The 18,695-nt window shown below is 57.2% G+C and overlaps 1 protein-coding gene across 2 annotated transcripts in view; it reads left to right on the top strand.

The window, feature by feature from the left end:
• The window catches only part of HPCAL1 (hippocalcin like 1), a 118,077-nt gene extending 104,057 nt beyond the window's left edge, over positions 1 to 14,020 (top strand). For both annotated transcript variants that reach the window (XM_087437164.1, XM_004436464.3), the window contains 3 exons: positions 6,550 to 6,945; positions 9,307 to 9,412; positions 12,922 to 14,020. In XM_087437164.1, the coding sequence (XP_087293290.1) occupies positions 6,568 to 6,945; positions 9,307 to 9,412; positions 12,922 to 13,019 (582 nt within the window). In that variant the 5' untranslated portion in view covers positions 6,550 to 6,567 and the 3' untranslated portion in view covers positions 13,020 to 14,020. The remainder of the gene's footprint in view (positions 1 to 6,549; positions 6,946 to 9,306; positions 9,413 to 12,921) is intronic.
• Positions 14,021 to 18,695: the final 4,675 nt, after the last annotated feature.

The raw sequence follows: 18,695 nt of genomic DNA, 5'->3' as shown, positions 1-18,695 counted from the left end.
CCCTCAGGAAGGACTCCTCCACTGCCTCCCCCAAAGGGGGTCGCCCAGGCTGTCTTCTGGAATGTCAGCTTTGCCAAAAACCTCCCTGCCTCCAAAGTTAGCACGCCCTGGAAGCAGGTGTTTGTATGTATGTGTCCCCAACGGCAAGGACGCCCATTCGACCAGAGACGCCTGCTCTGTGCCAGGCCCCGTGAGACGGGAAGCACTTTGAGAAGGAGGTGCTGGGAGGCGGGTTTTGCAGTCACCGTGTCTGCCCCCTGGGACGCCCGTGGGGAGGAGCTGAGACGGCAGGAAGCCTCTCCCCAGGCAGACGGCGGAGCGGGCCTGTCACCTTCTTGCGGCTGTGTTGGCTGCACTTGTCCCTCTCCCTAATCCGGTCGCTTCCTTTCCATAAACATCCGTTATTTCAGCATAGGAGGTGCTAGCAGTTTGCATTTCTGTGGCGTCTGAAAGGACATAAATCACAGATACATTCCGAGGCAAGCTGATACTGTCGTTCTGGGCGGGAATTTGGTTTTCAGTGAGGTGAGGGGATTCTGAAAGGACCGATCCTGAGCTCTCAGGGCCTAGAACTCCGCCGAACATGGCTTGTTTCCATGATGCAGGAATGCTAAGTGGGAAAGGACATGCCGTTAACTATTGAAGGGCTGGAGAAGGTGATGTTCGTGACGGCGTTGCTCTCTCCTGGACCAGCCTCCCCTGGCTGCCCGCAGCAAGATGTGGGACAGGGGGCCGACAGACCTGGTCCAAGTGCTGGCTCTGCCTCGAGAGCCTCTGCGGCTGTTTCCTCGTTGGTTAAGTGGGACTGATATATGCAAAGTGTCTGACAAAACAGAGCCCACTGTCCATGAACCTTCTCCTGATGTTCCCCATGCGGGCGGGTCAGGGGATAAGGCTGCGGGACCCTCACGGTGCCTGGCATGGGGTTCGGCCCCACAGACACTGGCGGCACGGGTTGATCAGGTCATTTCCCGTGGGCGGCTGTCTTAGTGTCCCAGGGCTGCTGTAACAAAGTACCAGACTGGGCAGCTTCAAAAACAGAAACCTATTATTTCATAATTCTGGAAGCTAGAAGTCTGAGATCAAGGTGTCGGCAGGCTTGGTTTCGTCTGAGGCCTTTCTCGTCAGTTTGTAGACGGCCGTCTTCTCCCTGTGTCTTCCCATGGTTGTCCCTCTGTGCGTGTCTGCGTCCTAATCCTCTCTACTTATAAGGACCCCAGTCATATTGGATTAGGGCCCACCCGGTGACCTCATTTTAACTTAATCACCTCTTTAAAGGCCCTGTCTCCAAATAGTCACATTCTGGGGTACAGTCACTTTCTGGGGTACCGGGGCTAGGACGTCAACATATGAATCTTGTGGGGACATAGTTCAGCCCCTAATAGCAGCTGTCCCATTCTACTTGTGCCTGGTCCTTTCTGTCCACATACTGCAAAGTTCGATGCTGCCCCGTTTAAGAACATGTGGACACCCACTGCTGGTAGGAACAGCGTCAGTTCTCAGTTGAACAAAGTGAATGAGGATGAGCAAATGCAGAATGAGACCATGTAAAGTTCGGGCCCACTTTGCGCTTGGGGTCACTGTTTTTATAAAGTGTTAGATGGAAGGTTGAACTCAAGACAAACCATTCGTATTCTCCACCCTCCACACGCTGGCTAGAAGACCATCAGAGTTTAAGAGGAGTGTGGAGGGGCCGGCCCGGTGGTGTAGTGGTGAAGTTCGCGTGTTCCGCTTTGGCAGCCTGGGGTTCACAGGTTTGGATCCCGGGCACGGACCTACACACTGCTCATCAAGCCATGCTGTGGCAGGTGTCCCACATATGAAAAAATAGAGGAAGATGGGCACAGATGTTAGCTCAAGGCCAATCTTCCTCAGCAAAAAAAAAAAAGAAAGAAAGAAAGAAAAAAGAGGAGTGTGGAAAATACAAAGCCTTGAGAGCAGCTGAACTGATGAAAGGACTGGAAAATTAGCCTTTATTTTAAGCACAGGAATTACAAAGATGGAAATAAGCCAAGTCTGCATGCTGTCTTAAGTCGAGTCTGGGAGCCCCCGGGAGGGTGCTGCTCAGAGAGGACGGCTCTATGGGCCATCACCCACCTCCTTGTTCTACAGACACAGAGAGGTGGTGCCACCGGCCCAAAGCCACACCGAGAGTCTAGTCTCCAAGTTTTGCAGTCCAAAAGTCCTCTAAGTTACGGGAGCTAGAGGAGGCCAAGAGGCTGTTTAAATAAGAACGAACGGACAGAAGCAGAGGTGGGATTAAAAGGTTCATAAGGGATCCTAACGAGGGGACGTTAACCAGAGCAGGGAGAGCACTGGAAATTTGGTGGGAGGAGAGAGTTCAGCCGGGGAGGTCACAGTTGAAGAGGCATTCATTTTAGGCGTAGAGATGTGTATCTGTACGTTGCCCGCCGTCCACAGTCCTGCTCTCTGAGGCTGGTCCCTCACACACTCCTGCCCTCGGGGGCTCTGTCCTCAGCTGAGACTCCCCTACAATCCACTCTCCAAACTGCACCTGGTGATTCTTCACAGCTGGGGACCTGATCTCGTCCCCGCTCCACTCCCAGGCCTCTCAGGACTTGTCACCATGAGCTGTGACTCAGGCGGGAACTCCAGCCCCCCAGCTGGCCCAGCAGCCCCCTGCCCCCACTCTGGCCCCCTCCCCTCCTGTGTTTCGCACATGTCCTGTCTCCAGACTGTTGGCCCCACTGGGCGCCCTCGCTGTCCCCCGGCCAGATGCCCATCCACCCCGCAGGGCTCGGCTCCAGTGTCCTCCCTGAGATCTTCCAGCTGTGCCCACCTTACCCTTCTTGGAGAGCGACTTGCTCCTTGTCCTCCTTCCTGAAGCGCCCTGGACACAACTCTTAGGACAGTTGTCGTGTCCTATCAGTTGGGGGTTCTCTGGCCCACCACCCCCAGCCTGTGTGCAGCACGCGGCTTCCCCCCAGAGGGCAGGGGCCAGCTGGATTTTGCTCATTGCTTTGGGCTCGCTTCTGTGCACAGCACACAGTAGGTGCTCGGTAAACCTTTGCACTATGAATGAGCCCATGTGTCTGGGTCCTGGGTGCTCAGGGGCTGCCTCTTTGTCTTCACAACCAGCTGCAGTCCCCATTGTTCAGAGCGGGGACCAGAGCTCTGACAAGTGCCCAGAGGGGACGGTGGAGCTGGGCTCTGAGCCCCGCCTGCACCAGTTACCTTTCCCCTCATCCCCAGTGCCCATCGGTGCCCGTACTAGATGCGTTTGTTGACAGGACACGTGTGTATTCCCAAGCTCCATGGGCTCTGCGTGTGTTCCTCTCTGCCTGCTGTCTGCCTTGCCCGCTCAGTGGCTGTTGAAGCTTCTGGAGAGTCACCCTCAGGAGCCCCACCCAGTGCCAGGGGCCTTCTGGACTCTGAGTTTTCTATGTGTGTGAGGACACGCACTCAGGAGGCTGGGAGGGCAGGAGAGCGAGTGGGAGGGGCTGCGAGGAGGGGACAGGCCTTGGGGTCATGCCCAGGGAGACCCTCAAAGAGCAGCTGCTGGCTGGATCTGGCCCCGCCTTGGAGTGCCTGTGGGAGAGCCCAGGACAGATGAACGGACAGGAGGACAGCCACCGGCCTGAGGCCCCAGCAGCACCCAGCTGGCTGCCCCCTGTGCTCATTGCACTGGCCCTTCTCTCAGGTCCTTGGGTTTGGGGGCGAGGGGCTTCAGCCTCAGGGCTGAGAGGTGCCTGACAGCAGAGCCGTGCGTCTCCCTGGGTGTCTATCACTCAGCTGCTCTAAAAAGGTACCTTGAGGGTGACTTAAACACAGGAATTTATTCCCTTACCGCTCTGAAGGCTGGAAGTCAGAAATCAAGGTGTGGGTGGGGTCATGCCCACTGAAGGCTGTGGGGAAGCATCTTTTCTAGCTTCTGGTGGCCTCAGTGTTCCTCGGTTTGTACATGGCTGTGTCTTCTCCGTGTTTCTTCACACGTCTTCCTTCTGTTGTCCAAATTTCCTCTTTTTATAAGGACACCACTGTATTGGATTAGGACCCACCCTAATAACCTCATCCTAACTAGATCATCTGCAGAGTCCCCATTTCTGCATAAGGTCACATTCACACGTACCGAGGTTAGGACTTCAACATCTTCTGGGGGGTCACAATTCAGCCATAACCTGGGTGTACCTGAGGAGACAGACCTGCCACAGCGGGGCGCCCTGGGAACCCTGCACCACGCAGTCCTGGGGCACACGGCCCCGCCTGCGGGGGGGCTCTCTGGGCAGGGAGCCACCCTGGTGCCATCATCCGGTCCTCTGAGGTGACACCCGGAAGGACCCGAGGGCTCATCTGGGTGAGGCCCCAAGAGCAATTGCAGAAAATGCAGATCGAGTGGGAGCCCACATCTCCAAACCTGGCCTGGAGCTCTTGCAACAGGATAAAGATCTTAGCGGCGTCTTAGTTGTTTCTCCTAGTCCATCAGACATTCTGTTTTGATGTTTATGTTCACCTTTGTTTTTTACATAGAAATCACAGTGGCCATTTTTTACAATCTTGTTAGTTAACAGATTTTCCAAAGGGACCAAAGCTGAATCAGCTACCTGTTAAAATGAGGACTTGTTGGGGCCTCCCAGAGCGTGCTTGCAGGCCCGTGCCACCCCAAGTCCCAGGGCGGGTCAGAGAGCTGGGTGGTGGAGGCCGTGGGGGCCCCGTCTGTACATAGTGGCCTAGATCTCACGTGGTCCCTCAACTCCTCCGGAAATAGGGGTCGCATTGTCCTCATTCTAGGACAAACTGCAGTTGGAGAAGGGGCCTCCCATGGCTGCACGTTCAGAGCTGGACTGGGCGGGGTTGGGGCACGTCCCCCTGTGCTGGCCCCACCCTTGATTTGCCTCTTCACTCATGCTGCTCCCTCCCTGGGAAACGGAGGGCCAAGTTACGCAGAGATTTGCTGGTTTCCACTTTTTAGGATCAAACTACAGGTAGAGCAAAAAATAGAGATTGTAAACCCTGACAGTGTAAAAATAGTGGTTCCCACGACAGAAGCTGATGTGGAAGGAAGCAGAGGTGAAGGGGGAGGGGAATGAATAGCGTGATCTTACAGAGAGAATCAAGTTGCTAGATCAAGACATAGAGGTCTGGTTATTCTTATTTTTTTGGATTTATTTTTTAAATAGAAAATAACATACACAGAGTTCAACATTTCAAAATTGCAAAAGGATTTATGGTAAAAACTCCCCGTTTGACCCTTGTCCATCAGCCATCTCTCTCTCGCCAATGCTATCATTTCCTAATAAGTCCTTCCAGACACGTGAACACACACACACATATTGTTTTCTCTTTTTTCACAAATAGTAGCAAACTCTGTGTGCTGTTCTGTACCTTCTCTTTTCACTGGAAAATACATCTGGAAGATTATTTCATATCAGTGTGTAATGTTAGACGTCAGGGTTGTTTGTTATCACAGACAGCAGGTGGCCGTGCACGGCTTATTTGCACAGGTGGGAGTATCTTTAGATATGTTCCTAGAAGTGGGATTGCTGGGTCAAAGCGAATGTGTGTTTGTAATTTTGAAAGATATTGCCAACCTACCCTACACAGAGGTCAGAAAAAGAACTTTAAGTATATAATTTAAAGTCATAAAGATAACAAGTAAAAACAATGGTATGTGTGTATAAAACTAATAAAACCCGGGAAGGGGGCAAAGAAAGGGGAAGTGCCGGGGAGAAGAGGTGACCTGCGTTTGTTATCTTTCATAACAGGGATTCAGTGCATGCTGATTAGAATTCATAAATGTAGAAGCAGTTCAAATTGTTGCCTCTGGGACTAGGGAGGGAGACATTTTACCGTCTAGTCTTCTGTGTGCTTCAACATGCAGTGGTGAGGCAAATGCTGTAAATGTCGGCTGGTCATATCACCCAGGATCCGTCTCGTATCCAGGCCTTGTGGGCAGCGCTGTGGGGAGCACGCTCCTGCACGCTCACAGGGGCCTGATACTTGCTGTTTACACTCGAGACCTCGCATACTTTTATTGCTAATTCTAGATCCACACGCCCCTCCCCCCCCAGAGGAGTTTCCCAGAGCGAAAATGGAGAGTAAGAGTTTCTGGGCACCTGTTGTAAAGATAAAAACAGAACGTGGTGCCTGAAGGAGAAAAGAACTGCTCAGACACGGGGTCTGGGGTGCATCGGCGTGGCACCTTTGCATGGAGCTGAGGAGGGTGGTGAATGAGGATTTAATCCTCAAATCTTGTGCACCCCCCGGTGGGCACCTGATAAACACCTCACTCACTGATTTTAAGTTGCATGTTTTTTTCTCATTTCCACATTCTCGAAGTCAGAATGTGTCCTGCAGTGCGAAGGTAGAGCACCTCGCTTTCCTAGCGGTCGTAGGCTAATGGCCCGCCTTCCCGCAGGGGGTCCGGGTGAGCTGCGACTTCTCATGCACAGTGACCGCCCTCTCTGGGCCTCTCCAGCCCTTGGTGTGGGACACGCGTGGGGACGTTTCTCAGTCCTGCTCAGTGGCTGTAGGGTGTGGGGAGCCAGGCCTTGGCCACCCCTGCGTCCCTAGCTGACCCCTGTCTCGCAGGTGTAGCCGCCGGCTGCCATGGGCAAGCAGAACAGCAAGCTGCGCCCCGAGGTGCTGCAGGACCTGCGGGAGAACACGGAGTTCACGGACCACGAGCTGCAGGAGTGGTACAAGGGCTTCCTCAAGGACTGCCCCACCGGCCACCTGACCGTGGACGAGTTCAAGAAGATCTACGCCAACTTCTTCCCCTACGGCGACGCCTCCAAGTTCGCCGAGCACGTCTTCCGCACCTTCGACACCAACGGCGACGGCACCATCGACTTCCGGGAGTTCATCATCGCGCTGAGCGTGACCTCGCGGGGCAAGCTGGAGCAGAAGCTCAAGTGGGCCTTCAGCATGTACGACCTGGACGGCAACGGCTACATCAGCCGCAGCGAGATGCTGGAGATCGTGCAGGTACGGCTCTCGGCGGGCTGGCCGGCACGGGGGGCTGGAGGCCTGCGGGTCCCACCGCATGCCAGGGTCCCCCCAAGGTGGGCCACCCCCAGACAGTGCTCTTTGTGTTCACTGCGGCCGCTGGTCATTCTCGGCCAGGCCGCTACCTTCCCTTCTCCCGTGCACTTTTGAAAGCAAGCAGTTGTCACCTGACCCTGGGTCCTTGCATATAGTAATGATCAGAGCCTGGGTTTATCCCTCACTTGCTATCCATCAGGCCTGGGCTAAGCATTTTGATCAGTTTTCACCTTCACAGCCCTATGAGGGAGGGTCATCCTCTGCACTTCACAAAATCTGAAGCTCAGGGAGGTGGTTTCCTAAGAATGAACAGAGCGAGAATTAGAATAATTGAGTGGACCCTTGACCCTCGCAGAAGGCACCTGCCAAGCCCTTTGCGAGTCCCCATATTTGAGAATGCACCAAACAGCTTGTAATATCCCCAGGAACGTGCAATTGTAAAGTAAAACAGAAGCATTAGTGCTCACAGAACAAGCACAGAAAGAACACCACTTTTTGAGACCTCTTCACCTTCGTGCTGTTGACAGCTCTGGCAGGTGAGGCTGTTTTCCAGAAAGAAACTAAGTTTTCTCCACTTCACCAGGTGCCTAGGTGTGTGATAGAGAGCAGAGAGCCACAGGGTTGTGCTCCCTGGCACCCCCCACGTCCCCACTCTTGGAGACGGGAGATTCAGTTCTAGAACTCCTCAGAAGAGGTGTTCTCTACATGTAAGAACTTCAGGGCTAAGTCTCGAGCAAGTGGTGTCAGACCCACGTGAACTCCTAGACAAGCAGCAAATGGCCTGCAGAGTGACCAACCCCTTTCCCAAATAGGCGGTTTTCATGCAGTGAGAACAAATCAATGCAGGTTTGGGGACCCTGCGGGCCAGTTGTCACTCCTGGCTCTTTGCTATAAGCGGTGGTGGAGGTCAGAATTCTGCTTCCTGGGAATCGCTTCTCCTAGCCCCGGGTTAGTCCTCACCCATTTGCAGACGGGCATGCCTGTCCCTGGCTGAGCAGACTGACCTGGCCAAAACCAAGGGACACGGGTAGGGTCGTTCAGAGCAGTGAGGGGTGGCTGCCTATCCAAATGGAATCTGGCCACATGGCCCCCAAACCAAGTTCCCCACCCCTGAGAGCCCCGGCCCCTTTAGATGGCTCTTCGGCTTGCTGGGTGGGACACTGGCTGCTACACCTTCCTCAAAACAGATGGATGTTTCAAGTCCTTCAGAGCCTTGGAGGGTCTTCACTCTGGCTTTGGCTCTGCACACGGGCAGGCTGCCTGGCCCAGTCCCAGCAGGATGTCCTGTCCCAGGAGGATGCACACCCTGGGCAGACAGGCTGCGAAGTACACGCTGCCTGTGGTGTGGGGGTGATGGAAGACTGTGCCAGGCCTGGCCAGCCCCCACCCCGCAGCTGGAGATGTGGCGAGGGGGTATGTGTGCTAGAGATTGGCAACCTCCCTCGGGATCATTCTCTTTTGGTTTTGGTTGGTCGTTTTTTGTTTTTTAATGCCCTGCTTTTAAGATATAACAACTTCCGGGCTTTTGCTGTTCTTGGTCTGTTGTTTCAGGAATGAGAATATCAGTTAAGCCATTTCCGAACAGAATCCCACAGTGGCGCTGCCCCTTCCCCCTCGCCTGTTACTCTGATGAGCTGCCAGTCACTGGCCTCATCACAGCCCCTCGACACACACGTACACCCAGCACCGCACGGGGCCACCTGCCCGGGCGGGCCCCTCTAACAGACACACAGAGACGGCTGGCAGTGGTGCTGAGCCCTCAGATGGCAGGGCCCTAAAGGGAAGGTTACCCGTCCTGCTGGAGACACTGGGCCACCCGGGGGCCTGTCCTGTCTGGGGTTCTCATGTGGTTTTCCCTGTGGGTTTCAGGGGCTAAGTCTGTTTTGTTTTCAATTGAGGTGTAACAATTGCATAGTCAAATGGTCACAGCTGAGTGTGCAGCGTGATGGACTGTGCACAGTTATGCCTGTGTCACCACCACCCTCCGTGAGTTTCAGAGCATTCCCAGCCCTCCTTCCGGGCACTGTCCCACCTCCCACCTCCACACGGCCCCAGTCTTACGACCAGCACAGTGGAGTCGTTTTGCCTGCTTTTGAACTTCACCCAATGTGGACGTATGATACTCATCCATGTTACTGGGAGTAGCAGGGAACATTCTTCTGGCTGGGGAAGGGTCCTGAAGGCTGGTGAGCATCCCGACCTCTCCACACCTTGCTGTGGGCTGGGCGGAAGGTCACACCTGCCCCGTCCACCCAGGAACATCCCAGAATCTCTGAGCACACGCTTCCATGTGCCCCTTTGCAGGCTATATACAAAATGGTGTCCTCTGTGATGAAGATGCCCGAGGACGAGTCCACTCCGGAGAAACGAACGGACAAGATCTTCAGGCAGATGGATACGAACAATGATGGTAGGGGGCGGGGTCAGGGGTTGCTGGGTGTCTGTGCGATGCTGCTGGGAGCAAAGAAGCGTTTGGGACACTTCCCTCCCCTCTGCAGCTTCTCAGACCTCCCCTAGTCCACCCCTGGCCTTGCCCTGCTGGTGCGGCTGGGCTGAGGAAAGAGCCAGGATTCAGAGTCAGGGAGACCTGGGCCTGCGTCCTGGTTCTGTCCTCATGGCATGTCAATGCCCCCTGAGCCATAGTCCCCTCGGTTCTACAGTGGGGGAGACCATCAGCACTGTGGGCATGTCTGGGGGGGCAGGTGGGGGTGCTGATGACCCAGACCCTGGAGGGTAAGGATCGAGTGTCCCAGGTGGTGGGAACCGGGGAAGTGGTTGTGCTTTGCTGGCCACCGTCATCCTGAGATGGGAGGCTCCCCAGTGCTGCAGTGGCCTGTGGGGGCCCTCTGAGGGTGTCCCGGCCTGCAACAGCTGTGCCGGGGTCTGTGGGGTGCTGCCAGAGCAGAGATGGTGAGTCCTAGGAGGGCGGCGGTGGCGGCAGTACCGTGAGGACGTGCCCCAAGCCCCCCACTCCGCATTAGCTGTGAGCTTCTGTGGGATCCACGCGAGGGGCAGTAGCAGTGAAACTGGACGGACCCGCGCCTCTCGCGGGCTTTGTGAAGTGCCGTCCAGAGCAGGCCTGATTTGCTTTTGAACTATAAAGAAATGTGATGTTTAGAAAAGACAAGAGGGCCGGCCCTGTGGCTTGGCGGTTGGGTGCGCGCGCTCCGCTGCTGGCGGCCCAGGTTCGGATCCCGGGCGCGCACCGACGCACCGCTTCTCCGGCCGTGCTGAGGCCGCGTCCCACATACACCAACTCGAAGGATGTGCAGCTATGACATACGGCTATCTGCTGGGGCTTTGGGGGGAAATAAAATAAATAAATAAAATCTTTAAAAAAAAAAAAAAGACAAGACAAGAAAATACTCCCTGGGTTGTACTGGAGATGAAAGATAAGCTAATGCACAGAAGGTGCCTTGTAAACTCTGAAGTGCTGTCCCCAGGTGAGAGAAAGGGCTCAGCCAGCGGGGCCGAGGTTTGCGATGTGACCCAGGCAGCAGAAAGCACATCAGACACGGCAGATGGTGAGGTAACAGTTTTCAGAACACGTTCACACGCACGAGACAGCCGTGTGCCTGGCGGGGCCTTTGGGCTGATTTGAAACGTGTCTTCCGCCCTCCAGGGTAGTGAGGCACAGGCTGTGGATTCCGAGAGACCTGCACTGAGTCTTGGCTCCCCCGGGCCTCAGTTTCCTCTTCTGTGGAATGGGGGTAATAGGTTCTGTCTCGTGAGGTTGTGAGGATTCAGTGAGATGATGCCAGCACTCAGCACTCCACCCACGGCGCCTCTGCCCTGACCTGCTCCCTGCCGGAGCCCACCACCCCTGCCAGGTGAGGGCCAGTGGGCCCCCACCGTGCACCCTGCACCGTGCACCCTCCCGGGTTGTATGCGAACTTAAGTCAGCGCCCTCCAGGACAGAGCGCTTCTCCTGTGAGCCCCTGGGTACATCCGCCTGGAGCTCTGGGAGGGGATGGAAGAGGGGATACTGGAGAAGAGAAGAGTCGAGGGAGGGGGTGTCAAGGGCGCAGCCCTTGTTCTTCTCAGGGGACTGCTCAGGAGGGGACAGGGCCCCACACTTTGTCCCACCTTCCCTGCCCGGGAAAACACAGCACCCTGCCCCTGGTGTCGGGTGCCCAGCGGGTTTTCTCCAGGCCACAGGTGTCATGGAAGCAACCCTCTTCTATTAACTTTCACCCTGGCCGCACATGTGGCCTGAGCCTGGCGGAGCACCAGGAACACCCTGACCGCTGCCGGACAGACTGTGCTCAGGGACCCTGCAAGCCCCCAGAGCCCCTCACCCACCCTGCGCTCTGCCAGGAGGTGGGGGCAGTGCTTGCAGAAGCTCCTTACCCAACATGGTCAGAGGCCAGAGGGTGGGGGAGTGGCCAGTAAAAGTTCCACCACCGCAAGGAGAGTGACAAAGCCCAGGAGCCCCTCTGCATCAGCGGAGGGTCCCGGAACTTTTCCCCTGCTGAGGGGGTGGCTGTCCTCTCCCTTCCCAGTCCATCCCTTAGCCTGGGCGTTCTTTAGTCTCCTGGGGGGCCAGCCTGCCTGCCCCCTGCTGGTGACGCACAGGCGGGGTGTCCCTCTCTGGCAGTGGGCAGGTGGAGGTGCCTGCTCCTGGCTTCCTGGCAGCCGCTCACTGAGTGCCTCCTCCGAGCCAGGCCTGGGCTGAACCCCTCAAACTCATCCTTTGATTAATCCTCCCAGTGGCCCGTGGAGATGGGTGCTCCCAGCACCCCACTGGACAGATGAAGCCCCCGAGACAGGGAAAGGGTGGGTGCTTGCCCAGGGCGGCAGAGCTGTGGCTCTTCATGCGCTTCAAGGCTGCTCCTTCAGGGGCCACGAGTCCTGTCCTGCGGGGTCAACATCACTGTTCCACTTACGGCTGCAGAGCCTCAAACGCAGACGTGAGAAGTAGGCTCCCCAAGGTATAAGGCAACAGAACACAGAGTCTGCTTCAGACCTAGTCCTTCCCCACGTCTGCGTCCCGGGAGAGGGGCCGCCGGGGCAGAGGGGGCACGTGTGTGTCAACAGCGTTGGTTCCTGTGGAACTCACCTTTCTAAAGCACTTTCAGTTTAAAAATCGCTTTCCTGTCTCCTGATCCTAGAAGTAACACTGTCCATGGTGAAGGAGGGACCAAGGGAGGCACCAGCTGGACCCTCAGTGTGGCCAGTCACTCTTTCTAGTCCCTCCTATCCTGAGGGGCGGATAGCACAGAAGCAGAAAGCGATTCCCGGCCCGAGCGGCAGGCCTGTACCGCCCCAGTGGACTGCTGAGCCGACCCGGCAGGAAACCGTGCCCTGGCAGTGACTCTGGGGGTCCTGGGCTGCCCACCCACCCAGCCGTGACCCCCTCAGCCCTGGCTTTGTTATGAGGCCATGTTCTCTCTGGACGAGTCACATCTTTCTTAAGTAAAGCGTGGCGTGATTTCTAAAAGGACTTACGTTGGGCCGGCCCCGTGGCTTAGCGGTTGGGTGCGCGCGCTCCACTGCTGGCGGCCCGGGTTCGGGTCCCGGGTGCACATGGCACCGCTTCTCCGGCCATGCTGAGGCTGCATCCCACATACAGCAACTGGAATGATGTGCGACTATGACATACAACTATCTACTGGGTCTTTGGGGGGAAAAATAAAAAATTTGAAAAAAAAAAAAAAAGGACTTAACGTTGCCCCAGCAGCCACAGCGTGCTGTCGCACTGGGTGTGTCCTGCCCGATGCTTTGCAGTGAGCAGTGAAAGCAGAAAGGCTTTTCCAGAAATGCCTGCCAAGTGAGTGGAGCCTGGACAGCACCCAGTTAAGGAAGGCTCCAGACTTGGACCAAAGGCGGCATTCCTGACGGGGCAGCTGCCGCCGTGCTCTCTGGAAGGGTCAAGAACACTGAGCATGGGCTAACTCTCCTTTCTCCCGTCCTCCACAGGCAAACTGTCCCTGGAAGAGTTCATTAAAGGTGCCAAGAGCGACCCCTCCATCGTGCGGTTGTTGCAGTGCGACCCCAGCAGCGCGAGTCAGTTCTGAGGGACCTGGCGTCTGGACAGCTACGGAGAAACACAGGCTCGTCTCGCCGTCTCAGCTTTGCTTGCAGAAGTGGATGCCTCCTCAGTCATTCCCGCTCTCCCGGCCCGGGCCCGCGACACCTGCACCTGCCCGGCTGGCGCTGCGCCTCCCGCCTCCGCCTGGCCTCCCCCCGCCCCGTCCCCGGTCCCTTCCAGGGCGACTCCTGGGGATGTGTTTACACGCAGGGCTCACGGCGTCCTCGCTTCCGGGGCACCTCCCCGTCCGCAGGGAGCCCAGAAGACACTGCTGAGGATCCTGGTGGCACCTTCTAAGATCGCGCCAAGGCCGGCTAATTTATTTCGTGATGGCAGGTGACTGTGGGAAAGTTGAGGACAAGAACAGAGGGTGAGGAGACGGCAAGCCCTCCCCGTGCATGGCTGCACCTAGCTCGTTCGTTTTCTCTGACCAAAGCCGCTTGCTCGTATATATACTGTGGTCCCCTTTCTTTTCACATATAAATTATACGTATGGTGAAGTGAATTGTAATGTGTAGGTCCCATATTTAATGCCTCGATTGCCTTTGAAGCGTGGTTCCCTCGTGGCCTGTGACCCCTCCAAGCCTGGTTATTTTGTGGTATTTATGCCTTCTCCACCTGCCTGTTTCTAAAGGAAATGCATGCGTGCCCAGTGCCGTGGAGCCCCTTACATCCACATAGTGAACGCAGGCATCTGTGTAAGGTCTGTCCTTCCTGTTGATTGGTCTGGCCTTTCCTGTTTTAAAATGATCAAATAAACGGAATTCCCTGAGTTTTGTATTGGCCTGTGAGACCCCCCATTCTGCTGCCCGTGGCCCTCAGTGCTCTCGGGTTAAGGGGGATTCAGCGGGTCCAGCTGCTGTTTGTAAACTCAGCGCCCTGTATCCCTGCATCCGTCACTGTGTCTATAAATCTTGTGCAGACTGTTCTTCAATATCTGCCTAATGCCAAGAAATATTCGTGGAAATAAAAGATGACTGCTCTTGGCAGGTTTGAGTGTCACAGTGCTGCCCGCCTCCCTCCCTCCTCCTTCCCTTCTCTCCACTCCACCCTGTGGTTAATCAGCAAGGCAGCAGGACAGCACACACCAAGCGAGGACAGAGCAGGGACCAGGGACACCACCATGGGCTGTGAGGGCAGACCTGGTTTCTCAGCCTGAGGCCATCAGGATACTTCTGGTCCCAGCAGCAAAAGACCCAGCAGAAGGTGCTTCCACCACAGGGATGTTTGTGCTGAGAAGTCCAAGCCACGCATCATAGGCGTGGCCAATTCAGCAGCTGGAGGGGATCACTGAGGACCCCCAGGTTCCTCCCACCGCCCCGCCCCCAGCCTCACAGTCAGTTTTGTCCTCACACTTGTCTTCTTGCGGTCCCCACAGGGCTGTTGCTGTTCCGGTCAGGACAGCTGACATGGGAGCATTCCATGGGCAGGAAGAGAAGCAGCCCTGTCCTCTGTTCTTCCTGGAGAGGGAGGAGAACTTTCCAGAATTCTCCCCGCCACCCCCTTCCCCACCAGCCTCACTTCTCATTGGCCAAAACCCTCCCACCAGTGGGAGGCCAGTGCCTTGGCCAGGAGTGTGAGGTGACCATGATTGGCCAGTCAAGATGTACCCTTTGCTGAGGAGGGTCCACCTCCCCCAGAGGGCATGGCCCCGGGAAGGGGGAACAGGATTGGGGGTCCCTTTCCAAGATGATGGGCACCAACAGGGTCTGTTACACCTGCCCCTGGGCCACGGACCTCTCTGAGCCTCACCTGTAGAAGGGGCATGATGGGAGACAGTGATCAAGGTAAGTGGGCGGAGATGTAGCTCGGAGCCTGACTTCCGGCAGGCTATCGGGCACGGTGGCTGTTTTGTTAATTTTAGTAATTTTAATATCTTTTAAGACCCCATATCTCAGAATAGAAACAACAAGCCCATCTGCAAGTGCCTTCGGAGCCAGTGGCGCTGCCAGAGGCTGGTTCCTGGTGAAGCCCCCGACCACCCACAGCCACAGGCCTGATGGGCCATCGGATGGGGTGGGAGGTGAGGCTGGGTGACCTGGGGGTGGCTCCAGCCTGCTACGAAGAGGCAAGATGGTGCCCTTGATGGTACCTTTGATGTCTAAGGCAGGGCTTCAGGAAAATGGCTCTGGTCTGGTTTGCATTTCTTACGACTCTGCCCAGGACCCCTGTGTGCCCAGAAAACACAAGATCCGAATGTGCCCCTGGAGGCTGCTCGAGGAGTGTGGCTCAGCCCTTCTTCCTTCATGTGGACTGAGTCCCCTGCCCTGGGAGGGTGGCCCCATGGACCCTTCCAGCAGTTCTGACACCCCAGCTCAGTGTACTATACTCACTGGGAAAACAGCAACGGAAACAACTTCCGAAACAGGAAAATACGTAGACTCTAAGGAAGGAAGCCCTGGGGAGGAGAGAGTGGGAGTGTGAAGTGTTATGTCCGAGACTGTGCATCTTGGCAGGCTATGATCAACTCCTATGAGGGCAGGACTGTCACCTTCATTACTCTGAACCCTGGGCCTTCATTAATGCAACCACAGGCATTTTATGCTTGGGTAGGCTGGCCTCCCCTGTGGGAACCGGCATTTAGCTAGCATGACAGCACCCATTTGTTGAGGGCTTCCTAGGACAGACATTGCTGAACACCTGAAATGTGTTGTCTAATTTAAACCTGTCATCAGCCCTACAATTACTACCCAGATGGTACAGATGGATGAACTGGGGTTTAGAGAAGTAACTGGCCACAATCCTTAGAAACGGGTGGCCGAATCAGGATTTGAACCCAGGATAAGCTCCCAAGGCCCCAGATTGCATGTGCTCCCAATTACAGAATGGTCTTCAGCTAGCTGACCCTGGATCATCTGGGATTCATGCTTCCTTGCCAGCCCTCTGCAGCCGCCCTCAGGGCCCCGAGTGTCTCGGGAAATGAAGGAGCTTGTCCCTGGGTCCCCGAGCAAGTCTTAGAGGGGGCTGCATTTGTGGCACCCGGGCCTGATCCCCCCAACCGGTCTCTCCCATAGTGAAGGGGTCACGCCTCCCCACCACTGCCCGTGGTGCGTCCTCCCGAGGGGCAGGCCTGTTCTCAGGGCCAGGCACTGGACGCTGCCTGGACGGGGCATGCGGGGCCATCAGCTTTGCTCCTCCCCTCCCCCTCCTCCTGCGATTGGGGCGGGCCTGAGTGGGACTGCCAACCCTGGGCTCCCCATCAGGATCACAGCCCCCTGAAGAGGGGACAGGAGCCACCAGGGGCTTCAGACTTCTGAGAGGGAGACGGCGGGCCCAGGAGAAGTATTCAGGGAACAGGAGCATTTGTCCAGGTGTTCGGCCGTATCCCTTTCCCAAGCCACCCTGCCCTGGGCTAGGGGCCAGCTGCGAACAAAAATCTCTGCCCCTCCAAGGGACCTCACTGCCTGGAGGGAAGACTTAGGCAGTCAGGAAGAGAGGTGCCAGCTCAGGACTGGGCCTGACTGCCCTTAAGGGGAAACGGGGGAGCTGTGTGGGGCAGTGCGCAGGGCTCAGCCTATGAGACAAATGGCCTCATCCTAGTCCCAGCTTGGCCTCTCAGCAGCCACCAGCCTCGGGCTGTCCTGACTCCGCCACAGACAGCCCTGTGGCCTTATCACACTGGCTCTGGGCTCTGGGCAGAGCAGGGCCTGCCTGGGGCCTCCGCTAGTTTCCCTCGCTGGGTGCACTGGGGGGCCGGCAGGGAGTCGGAGTCCTGTTGCCAGCCCCTCTCCTTGGCCTGAGGGACGTCCAGAGGCTCCTCAGAGAAGGGGTGAAGACAGAGCAGATATTGGAGAGGCAGTGGTGAGGGAACTGGGAGCCCGGGTGTGGAGGGAGGGCTGTTCATCGAGCAGACATTCCCGAGGGCAAGCTTGGGGCACCACCCGGGGCCCAGGGGCCAGGGGAGCCATGGGGGTGACTGCGGGGCCAGTGGGAGCACAGTCTGACCCACCCGTCATGTCCTGGGGAGGACAGGCAGCTGCCCTGGGAGGGCAAAGAGTGGGGCTCTCCCCCTCCATCACCTGTGGGCTCTTTCCAGCAGCTTCCAAGACTGCGCTGGGAGTGGGCCTTCCAGGGCCCAGACCCGAAGGGGGGCCATCTAGGGCCCGCCAGGCCATCTGCCCTCCTGCAGTTCACGAAAGGGCACACTGGGGCCCGTCCCGGCCGGTCCGGGCAGGAGGCCGTTCTCTCCGGCCTGTGAGCTGGGTGTGCCCATGGCTTGCACACACACTCCGTGTGTGCACACGTGCCCTCACTGCCCGTCGCACACATTCCCCAGCATCACCTCCTGTTCTCAGTACTCTACAGTTTACGAGGGGCTTCACGGTGCGCCCGCTCCACCTGCAGGCGAAGAGGACACAGCAGCAGGGAAGGAAGGGACTGGCCCCGCAGACTCGTCACCGGCTCCTGGGGCTCCAGCAGCAACCAGCCTGGCCCCTCGGGCTGACCCGGGTTCCGGGAAGTCAGTGGCAGAATCAGGACTAGTCAGATCATGACCCCTGGACACGGCCCCTTTCACTGTGTGTGTACATTGTGTGTCTGCCTGTGAGTGCGTGGTGTGTGTGTGTGGTCAGGTGTGTGCTGTGTCTCTCTGTGGGTGTGTTGGGGTGTGTGTGTGTGGTCAGGTGTGTGTTTCTGTGGGTGTGCTGAGGTGTGTGTTGTGTGTCTCTGTGGGTGTGGTCAGGTGTGCGTTGTGTGTCTCTCTGTGTGTGGTCGGGGTGTGTTTGGGTGGTGTAGTCGGTGCCTGACTGCAGACAGGGCCCTGTGGGACTTGCGGTCCAGTTTGGAGCCTGTCTGTCGAATGTGGAGGTGGCGTGGATGCACACTCGGGCGCGGCCCCTGCGGAGACTGGGCGTCCCGGGTCGGACGCCTCTGGCCAGGGCCTGTGTCAGCAGAGGGTGTCTCCTGGAGACACTCGTGAGGCTGTGTCGAGGGGCATCCCTGGCAGTGCAGTGCAGGTGGGCGGGGTGGAGGGAGCCCAGCCCCGCCCCGGCCCCGGCTGTCGCCCAGCTCTGCTCCTGCTGCAGTGCGCCCCCCTTTCTCCTGTCCCCGACTTGACCCGACAGTGGCCTCCTTGAACTTCATGCTCATCACACACCAGGCCCCTCCTAAGATGCCGTACAAATGTCCCTTCCTCCAGAAAGCTGTCCCCACCCTTCCTCAGACGCTCCCCGCTTCTCCCCATGCCGCCCTCCCTCACAGCGCACTTCCCTCGTACTGACCTGTCAATTCACGTCTCTCCGGTCGCCTGCCCCCCGGAGCCGGGGCCACAGCTTAGAATCAGCTGCTACGAATAAAGGAGTGAACGAATGAATGAGGGTCAGCACGCGGCCCAGCCCTGCAGCCCAGAACGGCACCCACACGGGCTCTGGACACAGAGGCAGAGGTGCAATTCCCAGCTTGGCCACCAATGAGCCCCGTGGCCCTGGACAAGGCTGTCCCCGTCCTCACCCCTGAGACGGGCCCAGAGCACCAGGGGCGCTGATCCGGACCTCGCACGTCAGCTGGCAGGGCCTGGGGGAGGGCGAGGCTGCCTCCCAGGCCAGGATCTGCCCCTCCGACTCTCCAGCTCAGAGCGAGGGCTGCAAGTGGCCCCTGGCTCCTCCAGATGTGGGGGCCAGAGCTGCGGCTGGACCGGGTGCCCAGTGGGGGCAGCCCCAGTGCA

This window comes from Ceratotherium simum, chromosome 11 (assembly GCF_057802395.1).
Source record: "Ceratotherium simum simum isolate JZ-2026a chromosome 11, ASM5780239v1, whole genome shotgun sequence".
Taxonomy (NCBI): Eukaryota; Metazoa; Chordata; class Mammalia; order Perissodactyla; family Rhinocerotidae; genus Ceratotherium; species Ceratotherium simum.
The sequence above is the reverse complement of the archived record's forward strand: the minus strand, read 5'-3'. Positions and strand labels throughout refer to the sequence as shown.